Raw genomic sequence first — 22,808 nt, 5'->3', positions numbered from 1 at the left:
TTAATAATTTCTTCATAGCAAATATATATGCACTATAACATATTTCAAGAAAGTTTTACTTTTACTCTGCAGGAATCTGATGAGTATAAAGCTTCACTGCTACTTATATAAAAAAGTAGCTTATGATACAAAAAGTTAACTATGATGAATTTTTCTCCTACTGGACAATTTATATATTTGTACATAACGTGTAATCAATAAATAATGACAAATGTTCCTCACAAAATATACGTTAACTGTACTTTCATACATACAATAATTGATCATTGTTTTAACTTTTATACTATATATAAAGTAAGCAATCAGCATATGGAAATCATAAAAGTCCTTTCTCTGAAATAATTTGCTCTTGGATAGTTGATAAACATTGTGGATGTGAATGTGACAGAATCAGTATTAGAAAATCCTTCTGGTAGAGTTAGTCACAAGAAGTAATCATTCCAAGTTTATTATATGATTACTTACTACAGATTAAAGAACAACATTTTTTATTTAGCACAATATTTACTCAAAATATAAAATAAGGTAATAATGGCTCATGTAAGAGTTTTACTTTCAATTTCTAATTTACACAAATCCCATTTTTATAATCATTATTATTAAGATGGCAGACCATTAACTCGTCTGGTTTGTTGTTGCTGGTATTATATATTAACAGAAACTGTATTTTATCAAAATGTACATTGAGTACAGTCTTATAAGAAAAACAAAACTGGTTTCAAATAAATGATAATTTCCTTTATTTAATAGTGTGAAAATCATATGCTTATCTTAACAAAATTACTTGCCTACTCTTTCCCTTTCCAAAGATGATTGTTTATAAGTCCCTTTAAATAGAAACAGTAATTTCTGAATTATTTATTTGGATTGTGTACTCCCATGGCACTGAAAGCTCAATATCCAGCGCCTTGCCATAGACGGCTCACTGCTTCCTCCTGTGTGACTGAAGCAAATGGGATTGCCATGTTCTCTCTTCAAGGTAATATGCTGCTTCAATAGACACACTCATAATAGATAATTACTGATAGTTATTACTCTTAATTTGTTGTTCATAATTAATTAAATGGGAGGTGCATGATGTGATCTGTGAAACATTTTGCCCTATACCTCTAGTGGTTAAAGGAATAAAACAGAATGTAAATCTTCCAACAGTTGTGAACCAACAAAATTCTGAAAGTCTCTCAAGTAACCAAAAGGTTACTTTAGGAATTCAAGGGTCTGCTTTTAAGTCTTCTAAAAAAAAAACACTTCTCCAAGTGAGAACAAAATCAAGACATGGCTATCTCATGGAAGATCGTTCCACAGAATGAACCATGTTCACTTAGAACATACCCTGCTATCAATGTTTATCTTGTTCTGATTACTCTAGTATCTAAATCTATGCGAAATCACATTATTTAGAACAGTGCTATACACCTGGGGTGACAGTTTCCCAAATCAGCCTCATCCCAGGACCCACTAGCGTTGCTTCATAGTAACTAATGAAAAACCTTTAAGTCCTGCCAGTTTTGAAAGCAAAAGAGAAAGAATGATTTTTAAATGACCATGTCAAACATATCAAAGGAGAAAGTGTGGAGTATTTATAATGAGTACTTATTAAATGAGAGAAAAGTAGCTCCCCCTTCTAGAATACTGAGGAGAACCTTAGAGCTGAGACAAACGGGAAGTGGTTGTAAAGAAAACACTCTTCGATTTCATACATAAAATAAACACATAAATATGAATGACCTTCAAAATTATCTATACATGCACTGTAAAGTGTGTAAAAAGCAGATCATAGATTGATAATATCATTATTTTTACCCAATAAAAATTCATATCAGTTTCTACTCTGATGTGTATTTGACCTTGTTGGATAAAAATGAGGCATTCAGAAAGAAAATTATACAAACACTCAACTTTGGTCATTTGTTCAGATATTCATCAGTCTCCCATTTCAGTTGATAAATATCTTACTAAATCTGCTTCGCCTGAATAATCAGTATTTTCTAGTTTAGCTTTATGACTTTAAGTTTTTCAAAGGGCAATTGTGAATGAATATAAAATTTTTCTTCATGGCTGTCATCTTATCAGAGCACCTTCTTATCTTAAAATTATGAATTTGTTAAATGCTGTAAGCAATAAAAATTATGTGATTAATGATATAATTGATATATTTCAACCCCCTGAGGTATGAACAGAAGAGAAACAATGTACTTTGGAGATTAAGAAGCACAGTAAGCCCAGGATTCAAATCCTGCTCTAAAATTTAGCTAAAAGTAAAAACAAAAAAGTTACGGTCTCACAGTAAATCACGAAACATAGTATTGTTATGTTGAATATTTGACATAAAGTATTAGACTTAGTTGGAAGTTTGAAAATACCTCTATTCTTTTGTTCCATCGCCAACTGCTTCTCCAGTGTTTCCCTTAATTCTCTTTCCCTTAAAAAATCCATCTTCAGTTCTGTTTTTTCAAGTTGAACCTGTTTTTCTTGAGCTCTGGCATTATCTATGGCAACTTTCAAGAGCCCCTGTACAAAGAAGGTATTCAGAATTGTAATATTTTGGTATGAAGCACATTTCATTCATTACTTTAAAGTATTTTAAAAGAGAACAACCCACTTATCAAATTCTTTGGCTCCTGTTGTGCAGTCACTCTGTACTCACTAGGACAAATAATATAACTAAAGCAAAAAAAAATCTAAATTTAATTAAACTATTTTAGAAAGACAAATATTTTTGGCATGGAGGTTCAACTGATTCTAATTAGAATATCTAGATTTAAAACTATATGAGGGTAGCACATAAGCGTGTCTAAGAGATAAATACTGTGGAGAAAATTAGACTGGAGCTGTTCCACGTGTAATTATCTGACATAGTTTATATAAGCCCACGTGATGCTGGCAGTACCCACCTATCTCTCAGGGCTCATTCTCTACTACTCCCTACTGAGATTATATGCGACACCAGTGGCCTTTCGTTTCTCAAGGCACTGATTTGTTTCTGCACCAGGGACTTGGGTCTTTCTGATACCCTCCTGAATGCTTTTTCTCCCGAGTTTGCATGGCTCATCCTTCATTCATCGCACGTTTGTTCCGTCACCACTCAAGAAAGGCCTTCTCTTCCCATCCTATCTGGAACAGCCCTCCAAACTCACCTGCTTATTCCCTCCTTAAAATTCTTCATAGCATTATTATGTAATTTTGTCATATATTTATTCATTTAGTGCGTTATGTTGCATCTTCTCCGCTGAAAGTTAAGCTCTCTGAGGCAGGGACATTTTCTCTCATTGGGTACTATGTCCCTAAAACCTAGAGAGTGCCTACCATAGAGTAGCTTTTTAAATTTTGATGAATAGAAATTATAATACTGGTATATTTTTCTCGAGCTACATAATATGTGTAAGGGATCCAAAACTTAGTGGCTTAATAGTGCATTATTTTTAAAAAGGCAATCAAAATGGCTATAAACAGAGGATAACTTTTAGGGGACTATTTGACAGTATATATAATAATTCAAGAGCATACGGTGAAGGCAAACTATATTTATTTATATAACATAAAGTCATATATATGTAATTTGACTGTATTCTATTTTTAAAAATTAGTAGTATTCTCAGGTTTTTGAAAATGAGATTATGAGAATATGTAAAACATATACAAAGCATTCTGCATGTGTTCTCTTCTAAGATGCTTTAGAAAATTATTAGTAAACTTATTAGTAAAAATTGGAGCTAAAATTTCCATCCTTATCAACTCAGCAATACAAAATGCTGTTTTGAAGAAGATGTTTTGCTTTGGTTTGTGAACATCAGCAGCTGAATTTTTCAATTGAAATTAGAAATGAAATGGAAGTTAATGCCAATTGTAGATATATTCTAGAATGTGACCCCTTTGCAGGAGACACCACAAGCAGTTTGATTCAGGAATTTCAACTCCAGCTTGACTTGTTAGTGCAATAGGAATGTACCTTCAGCTCAGCCCACTGATGTAGCATTGTCACAAGCCATTTTTAGTCTCTTTTCAAGCACATATAAATTATTTCATATTTGTTGTTACTGACCCTGAGTTTTATGGATTAATTCTTGTGATATGAAACAAACCAGAGAATTTCTATGTGGCAGTTCATCCCTCCCTACTATTTTGTTTTTAGCAATAAAACATAGCTGCTAAGAAAACTGCCATCTTAATTCAGTAACATTCCTGTGTATGTTTCTTCTTCATCAGAAACAAACAATTAGTAACAAATAAAAGAGATCATTACATCAAGTGCCCTTTTAGATCACCCCAATTAAAACTTTAGTTTTGCTGTATTTTAATTCTAAGATACCAAATTCTAATTTTCTGCTCTGATTGCTCTTGTTGACTTATCTTTGAAAGATGTACTCTCTGTGCAATGTCTAGATATTATTTAGCAAGATGCCAATGTTGGCACCACTTAATGTGTTGATTGGTTGTATTATCAGTAGCTGTTTAAAATAAATTACTATTAAACTATTATTGTCCTTGGCTGACAAAACACAATATTTTGGCATTTTTAAAATATGAAACAATCATTATGAATAAACATGTTGAATAATGTTAAGCTGCAACTCTAATTTGTATAATTTTATATTAATATTTGTTGTAAAGTATGAAGTTGCTAAGAACATTTATATTTACTGTTTCCTTTTGTTACTGTTGCTGCTAATGTCACTAATGGTAATATATTACCTATTCCTGCTGATTATGTCTGAAAAATATTAGCTTATAGGATCCAATACCATCTAGGGAATACTTATAAGCTGTATAAAATTAATTTTCATTTTTAGACTTTAAATCAGTGCACATCAGGAGTCCAGTGTGAACAAAAATCTTCACTAGAGTCAAACAGATGCATATGCAAAAAATATGGTATTGCCTGTGACCGCTCTGCTGCAAAAAATACAGAAAACCGATTAAATTTCAGTGCAGCAGGGAGCTGGGAAAAGCAATAGCAAGTAGTGTTCACAACATCTACAAATCACTGGGACACCATTTTAACCATCACCGATAATAGTACTTTCAGATTTGTGTGACTTCTGTAAGTTTTCCAGGTAGATCATATGCAAAAGGTCACACTAAATGCTGGGTCTCATGTGGTCGTGCAGTATCAAGAAAATTCTACGATGACAGTAAAATACATGGGGCTTAAAACATGAATTTGCTTCCAAGGGGAGGTCAGTTCTCATGATGTTGAAGTTGGACCATGACAGTTGTGAAGAAATGCATTTTAAGCTTACTCTATGACACAGCAGTTGTTTGACCTCAAATTTCTTTTCTATAGGTCAGGCATAATGGTTGTCATAATACACAAACATTTTTGTTTTCTGAAATGATCTACCATGTAAATTAAATTATTTCCATAATTTTCAGAGAATGAGTCTATTATATATATAATATACATATATATATATTTAAGGACACTGATTAATCTAGCAATATCTCAACTATTTCTATAGCCTAGGAAGTACAAATATCTGTTTGTATAAGGGAACTACAAGATATACTGATATAAAAGAAACATTTCTTAATTTGCTAGTTAGATCCTAGAGGAAGAAAAGCTTACTTAATCCATATTTGTATTTTGTACACATTTATTTCAGAATCAGATGACACGTAAGGTTCCATGAATGTCACTGAAACTCACGTGCCAAAATTTGTGCTCAATAATTTGCTGCTTCTAATGAAAGTAAATAACTTAGTTGGAGGAGATTTTTAGCCATCACCTCTTCTAACTAAAACCTTTTAAATATTAGAAAACCAAGGTCCAGAAGGAACAGGTGACTTATCCAAGATCCCAAACTAGTAAGTTGACTAAGCCTGGATCAGAAATCCCTAGCTTATTTAACTTTTTTTTTTTCTTTTGTTTCTTTCCAGGATGAGAAGGAATAGAGTGCCTTGAAACCAGGAACTTTTATAGACAGAAAAAAATATATAATAGCACAGTATCAACTAACACATTTTCACAGCTCTTGTGACAAAAGTTATAGCTATACTTGGTTTAATGTTATGGTTACTGTTCTCCGAAGTCGATTAACAATGACCTCTCCATCAAAAGCACTTCTAGGTATCCTACACTGGATATTGGTGTCTAGAGATCCTACAACGGGTAGAATTTCCTAAGTGATAAGAGCAACAGAGGTGAAATGGGTCGTCTGTTATTCACGATAAGCCCCTTGCAACTACACCTGAGTTTCTGTTACTAAGTAGACTTTTGGAAAGCCCCTAAAGGATGGGTGAGGTTCAGAGAGCTTCTGGATTGGTCAGCATGTGGAGGTACTGGCTGGGTGGCACGTGCAGAGGGCACAGAAGCTCTATGCCTCATCCCACATACCTTGCCCTATGCATCTCTTCTATCTGGCTGCTCCTGAGTTATATTGGACAAGTCATCTGCTCCTTCTTGACCTTGGTTTTCTCATCTTTCATAATAAACTGGGTATTTAGTAAGTAAAACATCTTCCTAAGTTCTGTGAGCTGCTCTAACAAATTAATTCAACTCATGGTGGTGGGGGGTGGGAACCTCCAATCTGTAGCTGTTTGGTCACAAGCACAGGTTATAATCTGGACTTAAAATTGACAATGGAAATGGGGGCAAGGAGTGCAGTCTTGTGGGACTGAACTCTTAACCTGTGAGATCTGGTGCTATCTCTAGGTAGATAGTGCCAGAATTGAGTTAAATTGTAGGGCACCCAGCTGGGGTTGCAGAATTGCTTGGTATGGGAAAAACTACCAGACATTTCTTGATCAGAAGCGTCAGAAGTTAACTAGTGTTGGAGTAGAGTAGAGGAGACTTATACAGGAGTATTTTTCCTGTATAAGGACTCATTAAGATTACTCAGTAAATATTAGTTTTTACTATTTATGTTATTATCATTGTTGTTGTATACAATATAAATTAGTAAATACAATATAGAGTCCAGATTTTTAAGAGGTTAATGCTACTGTCTTCATTATAGTAAACTGGGTTAAAAATACTGGCTATATTTTACTGGTTTTTTTTATATGATCTCTTTTCACAAGTTGGTAATGGGAAAAACGGGGAGAAGATTAATATATTATTATGATTAAAGATAAAAAGATATAATGTAAGACCAATATATCGGATTCTAGTCTACCCATATTTTGAAGCCAGTGTCCTATTTTGTTTACCTTTTCGAAAAGTTTCCTTCTAATTCTCTTATCTGACTCTGTTATAATTAAAAATATGTATTGATGATGCCAATGAAAAATGATTAATTTCTTTGAAATGTATAAATTATAACATTACTGGCATGACATTGAAATGTAAAGACTGGAATATGTATAATCAGAATATTTGGTCAATTTTTTTTTTTTTTTTTTGCGGTACACAGGCCTCTCACTGTTGTGGCCTCTCCCGTTGCGGAACAACAGGCTCCGGACGCGCAGGCTCAGCGGCCATGGCTCACGGGCCCAGCCACTCCGCGGCATGTGGGATCTTCCCGGACCGGGGCACGAACCCGTGTCCCCTGCATCGGCAGGCGGACTCAACCACTGCGCCACCAGGGAAGCCCTGGTCAAATTATTTTTCATTGTCTTCCCTTAAATATAGAAGTAACGAATACTTCTTAAATACAACATTTAGATTATGTTTATTTATTAGACCATAATGAACCAATCTGGGACTGCCATGCATTGTGGTTTTAACATTCCTTTTAGGTCTTCCTTGTTTGTTTAATACCACCACATAGACAAACCACACTGACCCAAACTCCTATCCTCTCTCCCCTTATGGCATATATCTTTAGTGCTAACTTCACCCCTAACTAAACTTTATATTCTCTACCTTATTTTACCTTTCTACTTATTTACCTATTCTTATTTTAATATTTGTAAGTCATTTAAAATAATTCTTGTAAATAGGATAAACAATGTAAATCATTTGTTCCTGGTCCTATGTACAAATAGATCCCAGTTATTCTTTACAGCGTGAAAGCTCAGATTGAGTAAGTAGGTAAAATTCTCCTTTCAGTTTGTTCAAATGGTAGTCAATGATCGAAGGTGTCACATCCAGTAAATTGACACTAAAATTCTACTTTCCTCACCTATAATCTCACAGGGAGTTCTCCACAGATGTGTTTGATTAAGGAAGCCATAATGAAAGACTACCCACATTGAAAAAAATAAAATAAAATTCCATATAAAATACATTTTTAAAAATCCTAAAAAGCAAAATCTAGAATGAATCCATATCTCTCACTAAAGTGAAATTGCTGTCTTTTACTGAAGATATCTTTATCCTTCATTACTTTTAATTTCTGAAACACTCAAATTTTAAGAAAGAACAGTATAGTTCTAGAAGGTTGCAAAAATCTAGTGCCTAAAGGTATATAATATATATATATTTTTTCTATACTACATATATTTTTCTATACTATTGATATATATAAAATATGTATTTTCTATACTATATATAGTACATATATATTTTAAAATACTGGTCTACAGTATTTTTCCACAGGCCCTCTTTTAAAGCACTAAGAAATAACATTTATGAAAATTCAATTCTGATAACACATTATGGAAAGGACATCTGTAGTAATCATTACAAATTTTAAAATTGAAAATTATCAAATTATAGAATATCATGAAATTAACTTATTGAATATTAGAACAATAACTCCTTAAATTATTCTTAAGAGATGTTTGGTCATTAACTTTAAGGAAAAATAGAGTCTATGTGCACTAAATTTAAATATAACCCAATGTCTTGTGTTTAATTACAATAACAAATATACATAAAAAACCTTTAGTTTCAAACATGAAATTGTATGATGTAAAAAATATAAACATTTTTAACTCAATTCTTTTTCATTGTCATTGTGATAAAATACCTTCAAAGGAAATATGGAGCTTTAAACTTACCACGCCAAAAGAGTGTTACCATTTGAAACAGAAAGCAGAGAACCCCATTATATATAATTGAAATTGCAGAGGAAATTGAGGTAGACAGAATGTAATTACCCAAATTAGAATTTGGACAGCAAACACATTTATACTGTATGCCCCATAAGCCAGGGTCATGACTGTTTAAACATTCTATACCATTCCTAGGATATTACTATAACTCAATATATGTGGCAATAATAAAAGAGCTAGCATCTATGACCTTTTGCAAAATAATGTGAAGCCATTACTGAACATAAATCCAGTATGTGTGTCTAATGAGTGTGTATATATGTATATGTATGTATTGTGTGTTTGTATTACTGTGCATGGAACTCAATAAGATTTTTCATCTTTATTTTACCTTATGTACACATATGTGCATACACATATACATGTATATAGGTATGAAATCCATACATATAAATATATAATATCTACATATATATACATACTTATATATATGCAAGACTGAAGTGAACAAGCATAATTTATTTTAAATGAAGTATTCTTATTGTAAGTGTTCTAACTTTATCAGACACAGTTTCCTATGATTTGGGACTAGAAATAAATAACTTAGTTTGCCTTGATGATCATCCTATCATCAACTCTTCCTAAAATATACCTCTCAAGGCTGGTTGGAAGGTTAGAGAGTATATTAAATCTAGAGATATATTCAATGAAATAAATTATTTGTCTAAAATTTGTACGTTTTAAAACTGAAGTTTCCTTTTTTTTTTCTTTAAAGAAATAATTCCAATTTGAGGTGATGCAGATATTTCCAGTCTGGGTATTACTGGCCAGGGGTGGGTGGAAAAACACTCTCAAACTGACAGAATTTGACTTAGTGATGTGGTTTTCACACACAATGCAAGGGTCCCTGTGTAAACCCACTCTTCAGATGAGCAAGCTCGTCTATACTAGTGAATGTTTACACAGAAATGTTTTCTCTGCTGAAATTGAAATTAAATTACCACTTTCCTGGTTAAAGAGGTTTTAGTTAGTGAAGATACAGACACCTAAATGGAGAAATTTAAGTTAAATGCTTAGCTTCATATGGGGTTATATACATAAGAAAATAAATTGTTCCCTTACTTCTCAGAGTGTCCATTTTAAAACGTTGAGGGATATTTTCTGAAAGCATTTAATTTGACAAAGGAGAAATTCATTAAAAACTCTACCTTGGAAAACAATAATATGGGCCAAATTTTGAAAAAAATAAGTTTTATGTTTATTCTAAAATATAATCAATTATTTAGCCTTGATTACATTTAGGCTAGACTGATGATTTATTTCAATTACTGAGATATAAAACCTTAAAGTTGAATACAGTTCTGGAGACTCTAATTACGTTAGTATTAAAAATGCCATATTAATAGATGAGAAGATATGTTACATTAAAGGCCTTCTGTTATGTCCTTGGAGGGGTAAATAAAATTAATTACATTTCTACTGGGAGAAAGTTTAATATGGTAGGAAATGTGTACAGAAAAATATCACTAAGGATCGAGTGCTTGAGCAAAGATTAAAAAAAAAAAAAATTACCAGCACAGTATCTGTAAGCGTATGCTTACTACTAGCTATTCCAAGTGTGTTGAAGTAGATGGCAAAAATCTCCATCTGGGGTCCACATGACCACTTCATGTGTGGGCAAGAAAATTATGCTTTCTTTTATCCCAAACACTCTTATTATTTTGGCTCCATGCTCTATGTTATTGCTAACTGTAAGTATTTTTGATTCATAATGTACTGTACGTAAAATATACATCCTGAAGACTACATAGGAAATCCGTGGAAAGTTTTGTATGGCTTTTTGAAGTCTATTCTTTGAAGAAACCCTATTAACTGAAATAAACTTATTTATGAAAGAAGGGATTTTTTGGATTCTTTTACTTTAGACATATTTGAATGACTAAACATATCATTTCCTCACCGAAAGGCCAGCAGTTTAAAAATAGCTAAATATTTATTAGCACTGGTATACTGTCATTTAGTACATCAGACAAACTTAAACAGTTAGATTCCTCCCATTAATTGGCAATAAGGAAGGCATTTAGGCAGAATAATTTTTAAAAGGCCTAGGTCATTTGCATCTAAGTTTTCATTAAGGTGTGTACACCTTAATGTGTGTATATTAATGTGTGTAATATACACATATTTGAGTATTTCTAACCAATTTGATTTGTGTAGTAAGTTTAAAATCTTAAATTGCTAGAAAAATTTCAATACCATGGTTCAGTCAGTCTCAAGAATGGATTAAGCTGGAATAGTATGAATTTGGGAAAAATAGACAACTGAGCCTTCCACGTTCCTTTCTCCCAGACTGTGAAAAAGTCCTACCTGTATGTTAGTCAGAAGGGTCTCTATGGAAGACAATCCATCAGGAAACAGAAAAGGAGATGGGAATCCTGGAGGTAGTGGTTGTCCGTGCCCAGTTAGAGAAAGTTTGTCAAGGCTGTCTCTTGCAGTTGGTGTGGAAAGCGGGGTCTCATCTGTATGTGATTGAAACAAAAATATAGAACAAGTTACGCTTGTCTGTTTTTATTAGACCTCAGTAATGGCTTCCCTAGTGGTTTCCAGAACATTTATTGCAAATTGGTTCCTGCTATCAGGAGAAAATGCTTTCTGCTGAATTTTCTTTAATGAAAAAGCTGTGGAGATACAACAAGATAACATTAATGAGTAACTTTATAAGCCTCTTAAATGCAGTCTCTAATGAGACTGAGTTTACAGTGCCATAGAATCTTTTTAAAACAAATATTATCTCATATATAGTTGTGATAATATATTCAGGCTGACTTTATGGGCACCTTCCCAATTATCTCATTTTAGTTTGTTCTGTTCGGATTGACAATAGGGTATTTCTAGAGCTTCATATAGGAGAAATGCTATGTATATTAGTGTCTCTTTCTCAGTTAACCCTTCCTATATATCAATGATTTGTTCAAATATATTCTTAAGGAATCTACAAGTGACTATACAATTAAAACTTTTAATTCCATGACTAAAATAAAAACTGGAATCAAATATATTCTTTCTCAATTATAATTGAATAATTCAATATCATGAAAACTAAAGATCTAATTCTTTTGGCCCTGAATACCTCTCACCTCATATTGAAAAACTAGTTTTTTAAACATGAAAAAGGGGTCTAAAGAAAGGGTAATAATATACAACTCTCAAAACATTTCAAAAATCAAATATAAAACCTTTACTTTGCTTATTGAACATTCTCCAACATTGTAAGCAACTTAGAATAATGCCCAGATACAAATTCTTTTTACTCTCACGGTGAAATCTTCTTATTCAGTTCTTTATTATTTAAACATTTTAAAATACATACTTATTATGGTTTATTTTAGTCTATTATATCACAGAGAAAATTTTATTCAGGGCGGGATTCTCAATTTTGTAAATATTTTCATAATTCACTCCAGGAAAATTAGAGCAATATATTTGCACAGTCCTGATAATATCTCTTAATTTTGCAAGTGGCTAAAAACTTCAGCACACTTACCTTTATGCTTATAATTTGATTCCACTGTTCTCCTGAATCATTTCTTTATTTTTCATTACAACACCTAACCACACAACACCTTTTCCAATTCCCTCTCTCTGGGGCAGAAATATTCTGGAAGTTGCCGCACTTCTCTGTCTCTGACTAATGTCAGGACAAGTTAAATTCATCTCCCTCACCTTTCCACATTTCTAGTTAATGAACCAAAAGGGAAGAAAGGTTGGGGAGGGGAGTGACGGACACAAGGCCTTCTGTTAACTACCCTGCTCTCATACACACTCACTCATTCCTTAGCAGTTTCTCTTTCCACTCCCTCCTCTGTTAACTTACTGACAGATGATCTGAGGCAGCAGGTACTAGAAGAAGAAACAGAGTTAGCAGCCTGCGTAGGACTCATTGTGTTCTTTATTTTTTTAATCACTCTTGTCACCAGGGTTAAAGAAAGCCTGCAGTGCAGGGGTAGGGCTACTACGTGGCTAATATGATCAAGGTGATCTTGGACACCATTTACCTAGCTGTCATAAATTACTCCTCCAGACCAAGGCTGCTAGCATTTTCTCATGATAGCTCTGCAAAGGCACTTGTTAAACATCTATGTGCATGTGAAATTGTTTAAGAATAAAGAGCTATATTTTTTGATCAGCATCACCTTAGCTGTCACATACTAAAGAAAGTGTGGCTTAATAGATCATGGGGATAATAATTGCTTGTCTCTTGAAGAAAGGCATAGAACCAGACGACCACCTGAGTTTGCTTTCAGCATTAGAGTCTATGACTCCACAATTCTTAAAGGTTGTCCAAGCAAAAAGCATCAAATGTATGTATACACACACACACACATTTGATTATAAGTTCCATAATTCCCATGACTACTTGACTTAACCAATACATTTATGCTTGACTACGTTTGGCTATTGTGTGAGTTAATTCATTAATCACCCATGATATATACATTTATATATGTATTTACTTAATACTACCAATATCTACTTAAACAATGTACTAGAAACTGGAGAAGTGATGTTAAAAACTACAATTTGCAAGTCTTAAGAGCTCATCTAGACCCTAGTGACAGATTCCAATTGTAAAGTAGCTAATTCTTATAGTTAGTAAAACATTTTGTCTTCCATCATTATTCTGTTAGCTACTCCAATTTTTTCCCAATGTAGGATTAAAATTGTTCCTTGTTTATGTGTAGGAATATATGGGGTGTGTGTGTGAATGTCATTTTTTTTTTTTTTTCTGCAGTTGCTTCAGTGGAATGCTCATCTTTGTCCTTACGGCTTCAGGTAAGTGTGAACAGACTATCATGTAGTATGGTATTATGTGATTAGATTCATTTATTTATCATTTTATATGGTTGAGATACTGCACTAAGCCACTTTCACTCAATCAAATTTAGGGCACAATGACAGCTATAAAGAAATGAAAAAAGAGTGATTCTTAAGATCAATAAACATATTTGAAAAGAAGACAAATAAATTAATCAAAGATCGAACAAAACAAAAATATTCCTTTGGGCTTCAAGACCCTACTGTCTGAGAAAAAGTTGTCATCTTGTGGCAATTAACATCATAGAAAGTCTCAGTCTTCCTACAAAGATAGTAAAATTGGGAACACAGTTATTCCTTTTGAAATAAAAGTGACCTTTGATATCCTAAATGTCTTAAGAAGATTAAAGCAAAAGTTTGAGAAGCCAGACAACATGGAAGAGTGTTTTGACATCACATAATCTCCACTGACTTCAAACAATGAATGATGATGAAGCACAAATTCACAAAACACCTATTGCAGCTTGATATATCTGTACATTTTTTAAAGTTTTATCTTTAAAAGAAAGTTAGTTTGTCAGATGCTATTCTCTTTGAATTATTATGGCATTTGACAATGTAATCTCTGTTTTTTGTTCTTTGATACTATGCTTTTAAATAATTGTAAACTTATGGAGAAGTTGCAAGAATTGAACAAAGAATCCCTATATACTTCTGTAGTGTATTGAATGGTAGCCCCCCGGTCCCCACTATAAGTCCATGCCCAATCCCTGGATCCCAGTAATTCTAGCTTATTTGGAAAGAGGGTTTTTGCAGGTGTGATTAAGTTAAGGATCTTGAGATGAGATCATTCTGATGTAGGATAAGCCCTAAATCCAATGACAAGTGCCCTTATAAGAGAAAGGCAGAGGGAAATTTGAGACACAGAAGAGGGCCACAGAGAAGAGGAGGAGGCAAAGTGGAGATGGAGACAAAGATTGGAATTTGGGGGCTATAGTCAAGGAATGTTGACAACCACCAGAAGCTAGAAGAGGTAAAGAACAGTTTCTCCTTTTTCATCTCTTGGAGGGAGCTCATCATGCTGATACCTTGATTTTAGACCCCTGGTCTCCAGAACTATGAGAAAATAAATTTCTATTGTTTTATTGTGGTAATTTAAAATGAATTTCTATTGTTTTATTGTGGTAATTTATTAAACCAGCCCTTGGAAACAAATTTAACTCCTTCCTCAAATTAAACAATTGTTTACATTTTGCCATATTTGGTCTTTAATTATTTCTCTGTCTCTATCCGTCTCTTGCTCTGTGCATGTGTATGTATGTCTGAACCATCTTCCCTCTTTAATCTTTAAGACTTCACTGCATATTTCATAAGTACAAGGGCATACTTTTTCATAATCACAGTATAAAATCAGAAAGAATAATGTATATAGAATACTATTGTTCAACCAAGAGTCCATATTCCAATTCCATTACCTGAGACGTTTTACTATAAAGACTTAATTAATAAATAAGTATTTTAATTTACTTGACAAGTACTGGGGAAGTATTTTCTCTGAGCAGGTGGCAGGTATATAGTAGCCTACAGGATGGCCTCTGATGATTCCTCCCTGCTGTTATTCACATCCCATATAGAACCTTTCCCTTAGTCTGAGTTAGACCTAACAAACAGAATAAAGCAAATGTGATGGGATGTCACCTCCAGGATTCAGCTGTAGAAAGTCTGTTTCCATCTCTCTCTCTCTCCCTTTCCTTATATTTCCTGCCATGGAGGAACCAGCTGTAATGTCATGAGACAGCCCTGCTCAGGGACAAAGGACAAGAGACAGGGCTGCCAAAAACCACATGAGTTGGCTTGAAAGATTCTCCGTGCCCAGTCAATCCTTTAGATGAGGCTGCAAGCCACGCTGATGGCATAACTGCAAACTCTTGAGACCTTAAACCAGAGGTATCCAGCTAAGTTGTACCCAGATTTTTGATTCACAGAAATCATGAGATTTTAAATGTATGATGGTTTAAGCCACTAAGTTTTAGTGCCATTTGTTCCACAGCTATAGATAACTAAAACTGTGCACACTACTTTCTGAATACATTGGGATGTATAATGAAAATAATTCAGTGTTCAGTTAGTAACAGCTACTTTGGACACGGGACAACTTCTTCAGGCTTCAATTTCCTCAATTTTAAAAAACTAGCAGGTTGAATGAGACAAACTCTAGTATCACTCAAATCTAAAATTACACATTCTCTATTACTCCTTATAAGAAATCAGAAAAATTAGTTAAGTGGAAATTTCACTTATATTGATTGCAGGGTGATAGTGCATCAATTTGGCATCTGAATTTCAATATCTTAATTACAAATTCCAAAGAGTTATGGATATCTCGTTAACATCTGAAAAAGAATGAGTCACACAAACACGAAATTTCAGAGAAAGCTATTGATTATACTTAGGTTTACAAACTCTATTTTATAAGGAGTCAAATTATCTTGCTTCATTTTATCAAATTAGACAATTTGATAAATTCTAATAAAATTTGAAAAATTTATAAGACAGTCATTCACAACACTGAGGACTGATGCAATGATGGGTACATCTTCCTAGGAATAAAGTAAGCACTTTTGAAAGCTGCATTAACTAGGGCATAATCTTTTTAAATACTCCACAACCATAGGGGTCAGTAGTTATGCCAATTCTCTAAAGAGTTCTTGTTGTTTTTAAAGTCCTAAGAAAGAGTGGTTATTAACTTTAAAGTATTCTTGTATTTTAATTTAGTTCTAGGGAACTACAGTGATTTTCTAAAGGAAAACAGAACAGCACATATTATAAACTAACAAATGATTTCATCTTTTGACCAGAAAAAGCTACTGATTAACATCTTAATAATTATAACAAATATAATTATGACAATTATAACAAGACATAATCAATTAACATCAATTAGAACATAAAGGACAATATGAAGAGAAAGTAAAAAATAGAAGAAAATATTTTAAAACTCCAAAATCAATAAAGTATGAAAAAATGATATTTCATTCTTCTCATCATTTCATCTCATGATTCTACTCATATTTTAAGTCACTTATCAATAAATGACTATCACTAAGATTGATGCCGCTGTAAGACAGGCTTTTTTCCATCCCATCTTATCACACATAACAATTTAGCAGGATATCCTAAGGAACAATGTTGTTTGAAAAAGTAATGAGCCTCTACTTTTAAAATGTTTTCTTTCCTGTTAATATGTTATTTTCATAACTAATCCCTTTGGGTTTGAATTATATATTCGTTTTCAAGTGTGTGTGTGTGTGTGTGTGTGTGTGTGTGTGTATCTTTGTCTCTGATATCTTTTATTATATCATAAGGTCCAAGTAGAAAAATACTCCCTTTTAGAAAACCATACATTCCAAGGGAATTCACATTTATTCATAGTAATGTGAAGTAGATACCAGCAGTATTAAAATGGAAAAATTTCCATATTTAATGTTTACAAGTGATCTGAAAGTTTGCATGAAACTGTTATATTTCTGTACTGGTAAAGTAAAAAAAAATGTTGACAAAAATTCTGGAGAATATGGTACTGTCTATAGAGAAGTGAATAGTTATTTATAGAAATAAAAATTTTTCTTGGTCATTTTGATAAATTCCCATCACAATTGTATATAAAGTTAAGTTTACTGGTGTTTTTGGAAACTCATCAGCCACATTGTCCAACTGGAGTAGAGGCATGAATAATTTAAAAAATTAAGTATTGGTGTTTAAAAAGTTTGAAACTTACATTCAAATGTAAAACACAGTCATTTAAATTGAGCTCAGTCACACCTCAACCATGGTTCATTCTTACTCGAGACATTCTGGATTTAATTTGACAATAGGAACTAATAATTCTGATGCCACAATGTAATCTTAAATCAAAAACTGGTCACAAACTTTCATGTATCTATTCCAATTCTTATAAAATATCCAGGAATATCACAAAATAAGTCCTTTCTCATATTTTAAATTTTAAGCCCACTTTCCAAATTCTGGATTTAAAATTACTCCATTTTTTTACATAAAATTGTTACCATAATGTGATACAGTTACAGTAAAATGAGAAGTAACCCAGGCTAGATTCAGAAGGGGTGAGTTTAAGTCCTGGTTCTACCAAGTGTTAGCAAATAACTGAGCAAAGAATCCATCTGTTATGTTCTATGAGACTCATTTGGTCTATTTATTAAAATGAAGACCACAGACTGAAGGGACTGTAGTTCAAATCCAATTAGGTTATGTATATGAAAGTGCTTTGTGAAATATAAAATGCTAATAAATATAAAGTATTAATAATTAAGAAATAACTAAATTTATTCGAAATTTCCTATTGTAAACTTGGCTTCAATGTGCCATGGAGGGAAACTTAATATTGTACCATGAGGCATAAGCCTGTGGTTTCTATATTATTTCTCTCTAATGAGCCTTGTGATGATGAAATATCATGTTGATAATAAAATTACTACTGTATATTATTACAGTTGCCATATATAAACTAAACCTGAGTTAGTTCAGTGAACAGTTAAAATTGACTATGATAGAAATAACTTGAGAAAGGGCCAAAGAGGATGAACTAGTTTACTGATTTTCTTCAGGTAGCAGGTCCTAAAGAAAATGGGTAAATTTACTTACACAAAAAGAAAATAGTACAGATTTTGGAGAAATAGACTGAAAAGCATAAGAACACTTAATTGCTTGGATATACTGGAAGCAGTATTAGAACTCTGGATTTCAAGTTTGGGTAAACAAATGAGAAGATTTAATACTCAAAGGAGATCATTGTAAGTGCATCTTTGGCAGGATGATGGAGGTGTGCTAAGAAATACACCAAGCTCACAGTTCTGCCTAATTTAAGGCATAAAGTATTTATTACACACATATACAACTATCATGGGTTGTTTGCTGTTGAGAAGCTGACAAAAGTTCGGGACCACTCCTTAAGGGAAGAAATAGAACATGTATTGCAGCTCCCTAACATACGGTAAGAACTGATTGATATCTGTTGAAAGAATATGTGAATGAGATGAGATGAGGCAGAAGCTGAAATGAGAAGGATATAGACTCTGCTTACTACACCCAGGAGAATAAAACTAAAAATACTTTCTACTGGGAAACCTCTCTATTGATTACAAGGCAATTTCAGAGACATTACCTTGGGTTAGGAGGAAGCCCTAGGAAGAAGATAAAAAAAATACATGCAATTATAATCCTAATAAGGGTATGTGCCAAAAGATTGATTCAAATGACACCCAGTGGTTATTTAGAAAAAGAAGAGATTATACTTAGATGATGCAAATTGACAGCAGAATGAAGAAAAATAAAATTTTCATGGCAAGGTGCATTCGAAATGGGCATTGAATACTGGGAAATATTTAAACAGGGAAGGTGAAAGGGTTGTGAGGAAACCACACAGGGATAACAGTTCAAGGAAAACAGGGATACTAAGTGTCCTAAAAAAACTTTGTATATTTAAGGGGAAAGTGTATATTTTCTACCATTATTCTCAAAAGAGAGTCTTTAATTTCTGTCTATTCTGCATTTGTGTTTCAAAATCTATGTATGGAGGAAACACTAAATCAAGCTATACATTAATTTTAATTTCTAAACTTGGCCTTGACAGCAAAATTGTCCTTTGGCCATTGAGAAGATGAAACTAAAATTCTCAGGCATCTGTGCATAGATTTTTTTCCTCCCACAAACTGGAATTTCTTGGCAAAATACAATGGTGCCACACATTAAACACACACACACACACACACACACACACACACACACACACACACACACACACTGATTTAACTTTTAAACATTTTGGGTGGCTTTCACCCCTGCTTGTCTCCTAAAGTCTTAAGCTGTAAGTATTTATGAAGGAGCTGGTGTAGCTTATGCCAAAAAAATCCACTTAATTGACCTTTCTGTCTTTTCCATGACCCTGTAGGTTTAACCTCACTGCTGATATTGCAAGTGAATATGGGAAAGCATTTATTGAAATCTGCATAACAGACATGGTTATATTTCCTAGGTTGATGTTTTGCATATCTGCACAGTAGGGCCATTAAGGGTTCTAAGAGCACAACGGAAACAATCATAACATTTGTTTTTAGATGACTGACTCAGGACATGTACACCAGGCTTTATATAGAAACTGTTTTTGTTTTATTAAGGGACTGTTTGCCTGTTAGTGATAACATCATTAAAAATAAATGAAAGGGGGCTGGTAGAATGCTTCCCAAAAGCAGAAACCTAATTAAAGGTGATATGCCTGCTAGGAGGCTTTTTTCAGGACTCAGAAATAGAACAAGGTTAGTTCTTTCTCATTTTATAAGGCCAAAAGAAGACCTCACAGTAAAATATCACTTCTGATCTAACTTTCTATTTCTGTGTACTTTAATAATCTACTTTACAGCTTGTGCTTGCCCATAGAAAGTGAACTAGTTTTGTTCCTACAGATAGCTTCTTCATCATGTCATACCTCATGAAAAGAAAATCAGCTCAAACAAAAAAGCCACTCTTCTTTTAAAGCAAATTGTATAGGTTGTAATATATGCAGTTGTAGTAGCTGAAATAATGCACACACAAACATTTCATAGCCTTAAAAGACCACTTTTGAGAGTCTGAGTTAATGGTAAAAAAACATTTCCAAATCATGGTTTATAATTTCAGAAAGAAAAAAAAGTAGACCCTTTCATTTTAAGGGGTGGAGTTACTCTAATTTCATGGATGGTGGAAAAAGCAGGAAACTGCATTGCCTTGATAACTCTGCCCTTATTGTGCTGTGACCTTGGCCAATTTACTTAAATTTTCATCTGCCAAAAATGAGTTTCTGAAATGTGCTTTGAGAATTTTCAGGGGGTGGGGAGAGAATTTGTCACATAAATCCAAGGCTTTTTCAAAATTAATATTCCTTGAGAAGTAAAGAGAAAATGACGAGGAACACTGGGCACCCTCATGGTGTGCCATGGCTTGATATTCTGCTCTCTCTTGTTACCTCTGCCCACTTCTATTTCATTTATGAGTCTCCTAACCCAAAATGAATCTTATTGCTAAGTGAATACAACAGAACAAAATTCTCAAATTATTCCCCTGAAATATTGAATAGTTCTGGCATTGTGGATTCCTTAAACCCTGATTTGCACATGGACTAAAATTACCATGAAGTTACAAAAGTGTGAGATATCTTTGGAAGTTGTTTGGTACACATATTTCATTTTTCAGACAAAACAAGTTCAAAAGTGATTGACCCTAAAAACTATCACTTTATTTATTTAACAATAAAGACTTTTTTCCCCCCACAAAAAAAGGATTTTATTTGGAGGAAATACAGGGAAAAAGAACATTTTGACTCCAAGGATATGCATACCCACAAACACATGTACACATAGGACAATCTGTGAAATGTGAAACCTGGCAGGATATTTAATAAATATCAAGGGATTTTAGGAGTGATAATGATAATATGATTATGATTTAGGGAAAAGAGTCCCTATCTTTAAGAGATACACACTAGAAATAAATAAAGAAACATCAACTGACTAAATAAAATATGTTTGGGACCGGCTTCAGAACTCTCTGGGGGAAAGGAGGAGTTGGGTGGGAGAATTTATGAAGCAAGACTGGGCTTGAGACGATCACTGTTAAAGCTGAATGATGGGTAGGTATATGGGGGGTTCATTATCCTTTTCTAATTTTATGCACGTTTGAGAGTTTCTATAATAAAGTTTTTAACATAAGAGTAATGTCAGTCAGGGCTTCCCTGGTGGCGCAGTGGTTGAGAGTCCGCCTGCCGATGCAGGGGACACGGGTTCGTGCCCCGGTCCGGGAAGATCCCACATGCCGCGGAGCGGCTGGGCCCGTGAGCCATGGCCGCTGAGCCTGCGCGTCCGGAGCCTGGGCTCCGCAACGGGAGAGGCCACAGCAGTGAGAGGCCCGCGTACCGCAAAAAAAAAAAAAAAAAAAAAAGTAAGGAAGGTCAGTCAGGAAAGATTCTATTAACTCATTCTTCTTTCAAAATGTCAGAGGTATTGGTATGATAAAGATTATCACCAGTATCATCAAAATAACTAGCATATACAGAGTGCTTCCTATGCGTGCAAAGCATTGTTCTAAGCACTTTGCATGCATTAACTCATTTAATCCTCACAATAGTAGTTAGATTGTTACTAGTGTTATCCTCATTTTACACTTGAGTAGATAGAGGTAAAAATGAGTTAATTAACTTGCCAAGATAACTGGGCTAGTAAGGAGAGGAGCCGGGTTTGAACCCATGTAGTCTTGCTCTAGAGCCTATGTTCTTTAAACATCCAAGGAGTAAAATGTAAGATATTTATCACAATTTTAAAAAGGTATTTGATATGTGTGCTCAGATATGTACAAGTAACATACACTCCAAAAAAGAAAATAATTCTACAGTTATTTTATCTCAGAGTAGAAAGAAAACTTAGAGATTTTCTATTTCACTCATTTTTAAGCAAGGTCTGACTTATTCCCTGGAAATCCACCTAATGGTCACCCTAGGCAGCCAAGATTCCCCCAAATTGACAACTTCCACTGTCACATTTATGATTATTCATGTTTGAAGCAAAGATATCTTAGAACTGAAATTCCAGATTCTCCATATATGGGACCAGAGAACTCCAACCATGAGTATAACAGACCTTTAACACCAATCCTAACTTTAAGTAGCTCACCAAGGTAAATTTCTGTAAATTTCGCTCCAATCCTTTTCCTAATGCCACCTTACAAACAAGGTCTATACTCTCCTTCTGAGAAATATTTAACCATGAAAGTGTCACTTTTAAATTGACACATGCATTTCATGAGGTAAAAAAATCAAGGCGTACTTAAACATTCTTCAAACAAACAAACAAAAATTATTGTCCAAGAGATTTACTTCAGAAGGAGCAGGTGCCATGCCTTACCCATTGATCAGCTACAATCAGTCCTTGGCTATTGTCCCAAATTGTCTTCTGCACTTGTTCCAATTTAGCTTCTCCTGAATTTCATCATCATGCGACCCTAGCCATGATATTGCCTCACTTTCCACCACAAAAACTTTATCTAGATTTCTAAGTCATTCTTTCTCTAGC

General features: G+C 33.7%; 1 protein-coding gene across 1 annotated transcript in view; it reads right to left on the bottom strand.

The window, feature by feature from the left end:
* The window catches only part of DACH1 (dachshund family transcription factor 1), a 414,309-nt gene that overhangs the window by 42,283 nt on the left and 349,218 nt on the right, over positions 1-22,808 (bottom strand). The window contains exons 7-8 of the mRNA XM_027116097.1: positions 11,245-11,396; positions 2,364-2,511 (exon numbers count right to left, since the gene is read on the bottom strand). Of these exons, the coding sequence (XP_026971898.1) occupies positions 2,364-2,511; positions 11,245-11,396 (300 nt within the window). The remainder of the gene's footprint in view (positions 1-2,363; positions 2,512-11,244; positions 11,397-22,808) is intronic.

This window comes from Aethalodelphis obliquidens, unplaced genomic scaffold (assembly GCF_003676395.1).
Source record: "Aethalodelphis obliquidens isolate GAN/ISIS:26980383/991018 unplaced genomic scaffold, ASM367639v1 scaffold15, whole genome shotgun sequence".
In the NCBI taxonomy this organism is placed as follows: domain Eukaryota; kingdom Metazoa; phylum Chordata; class Mammalia; order Artiodactyla; family Delphinidae; genus Aethalodelphis; species Aethalodelphis obliquidens.
This window is presented reverse-complemented; position numbering and strand designations above follow the sequence as displayed.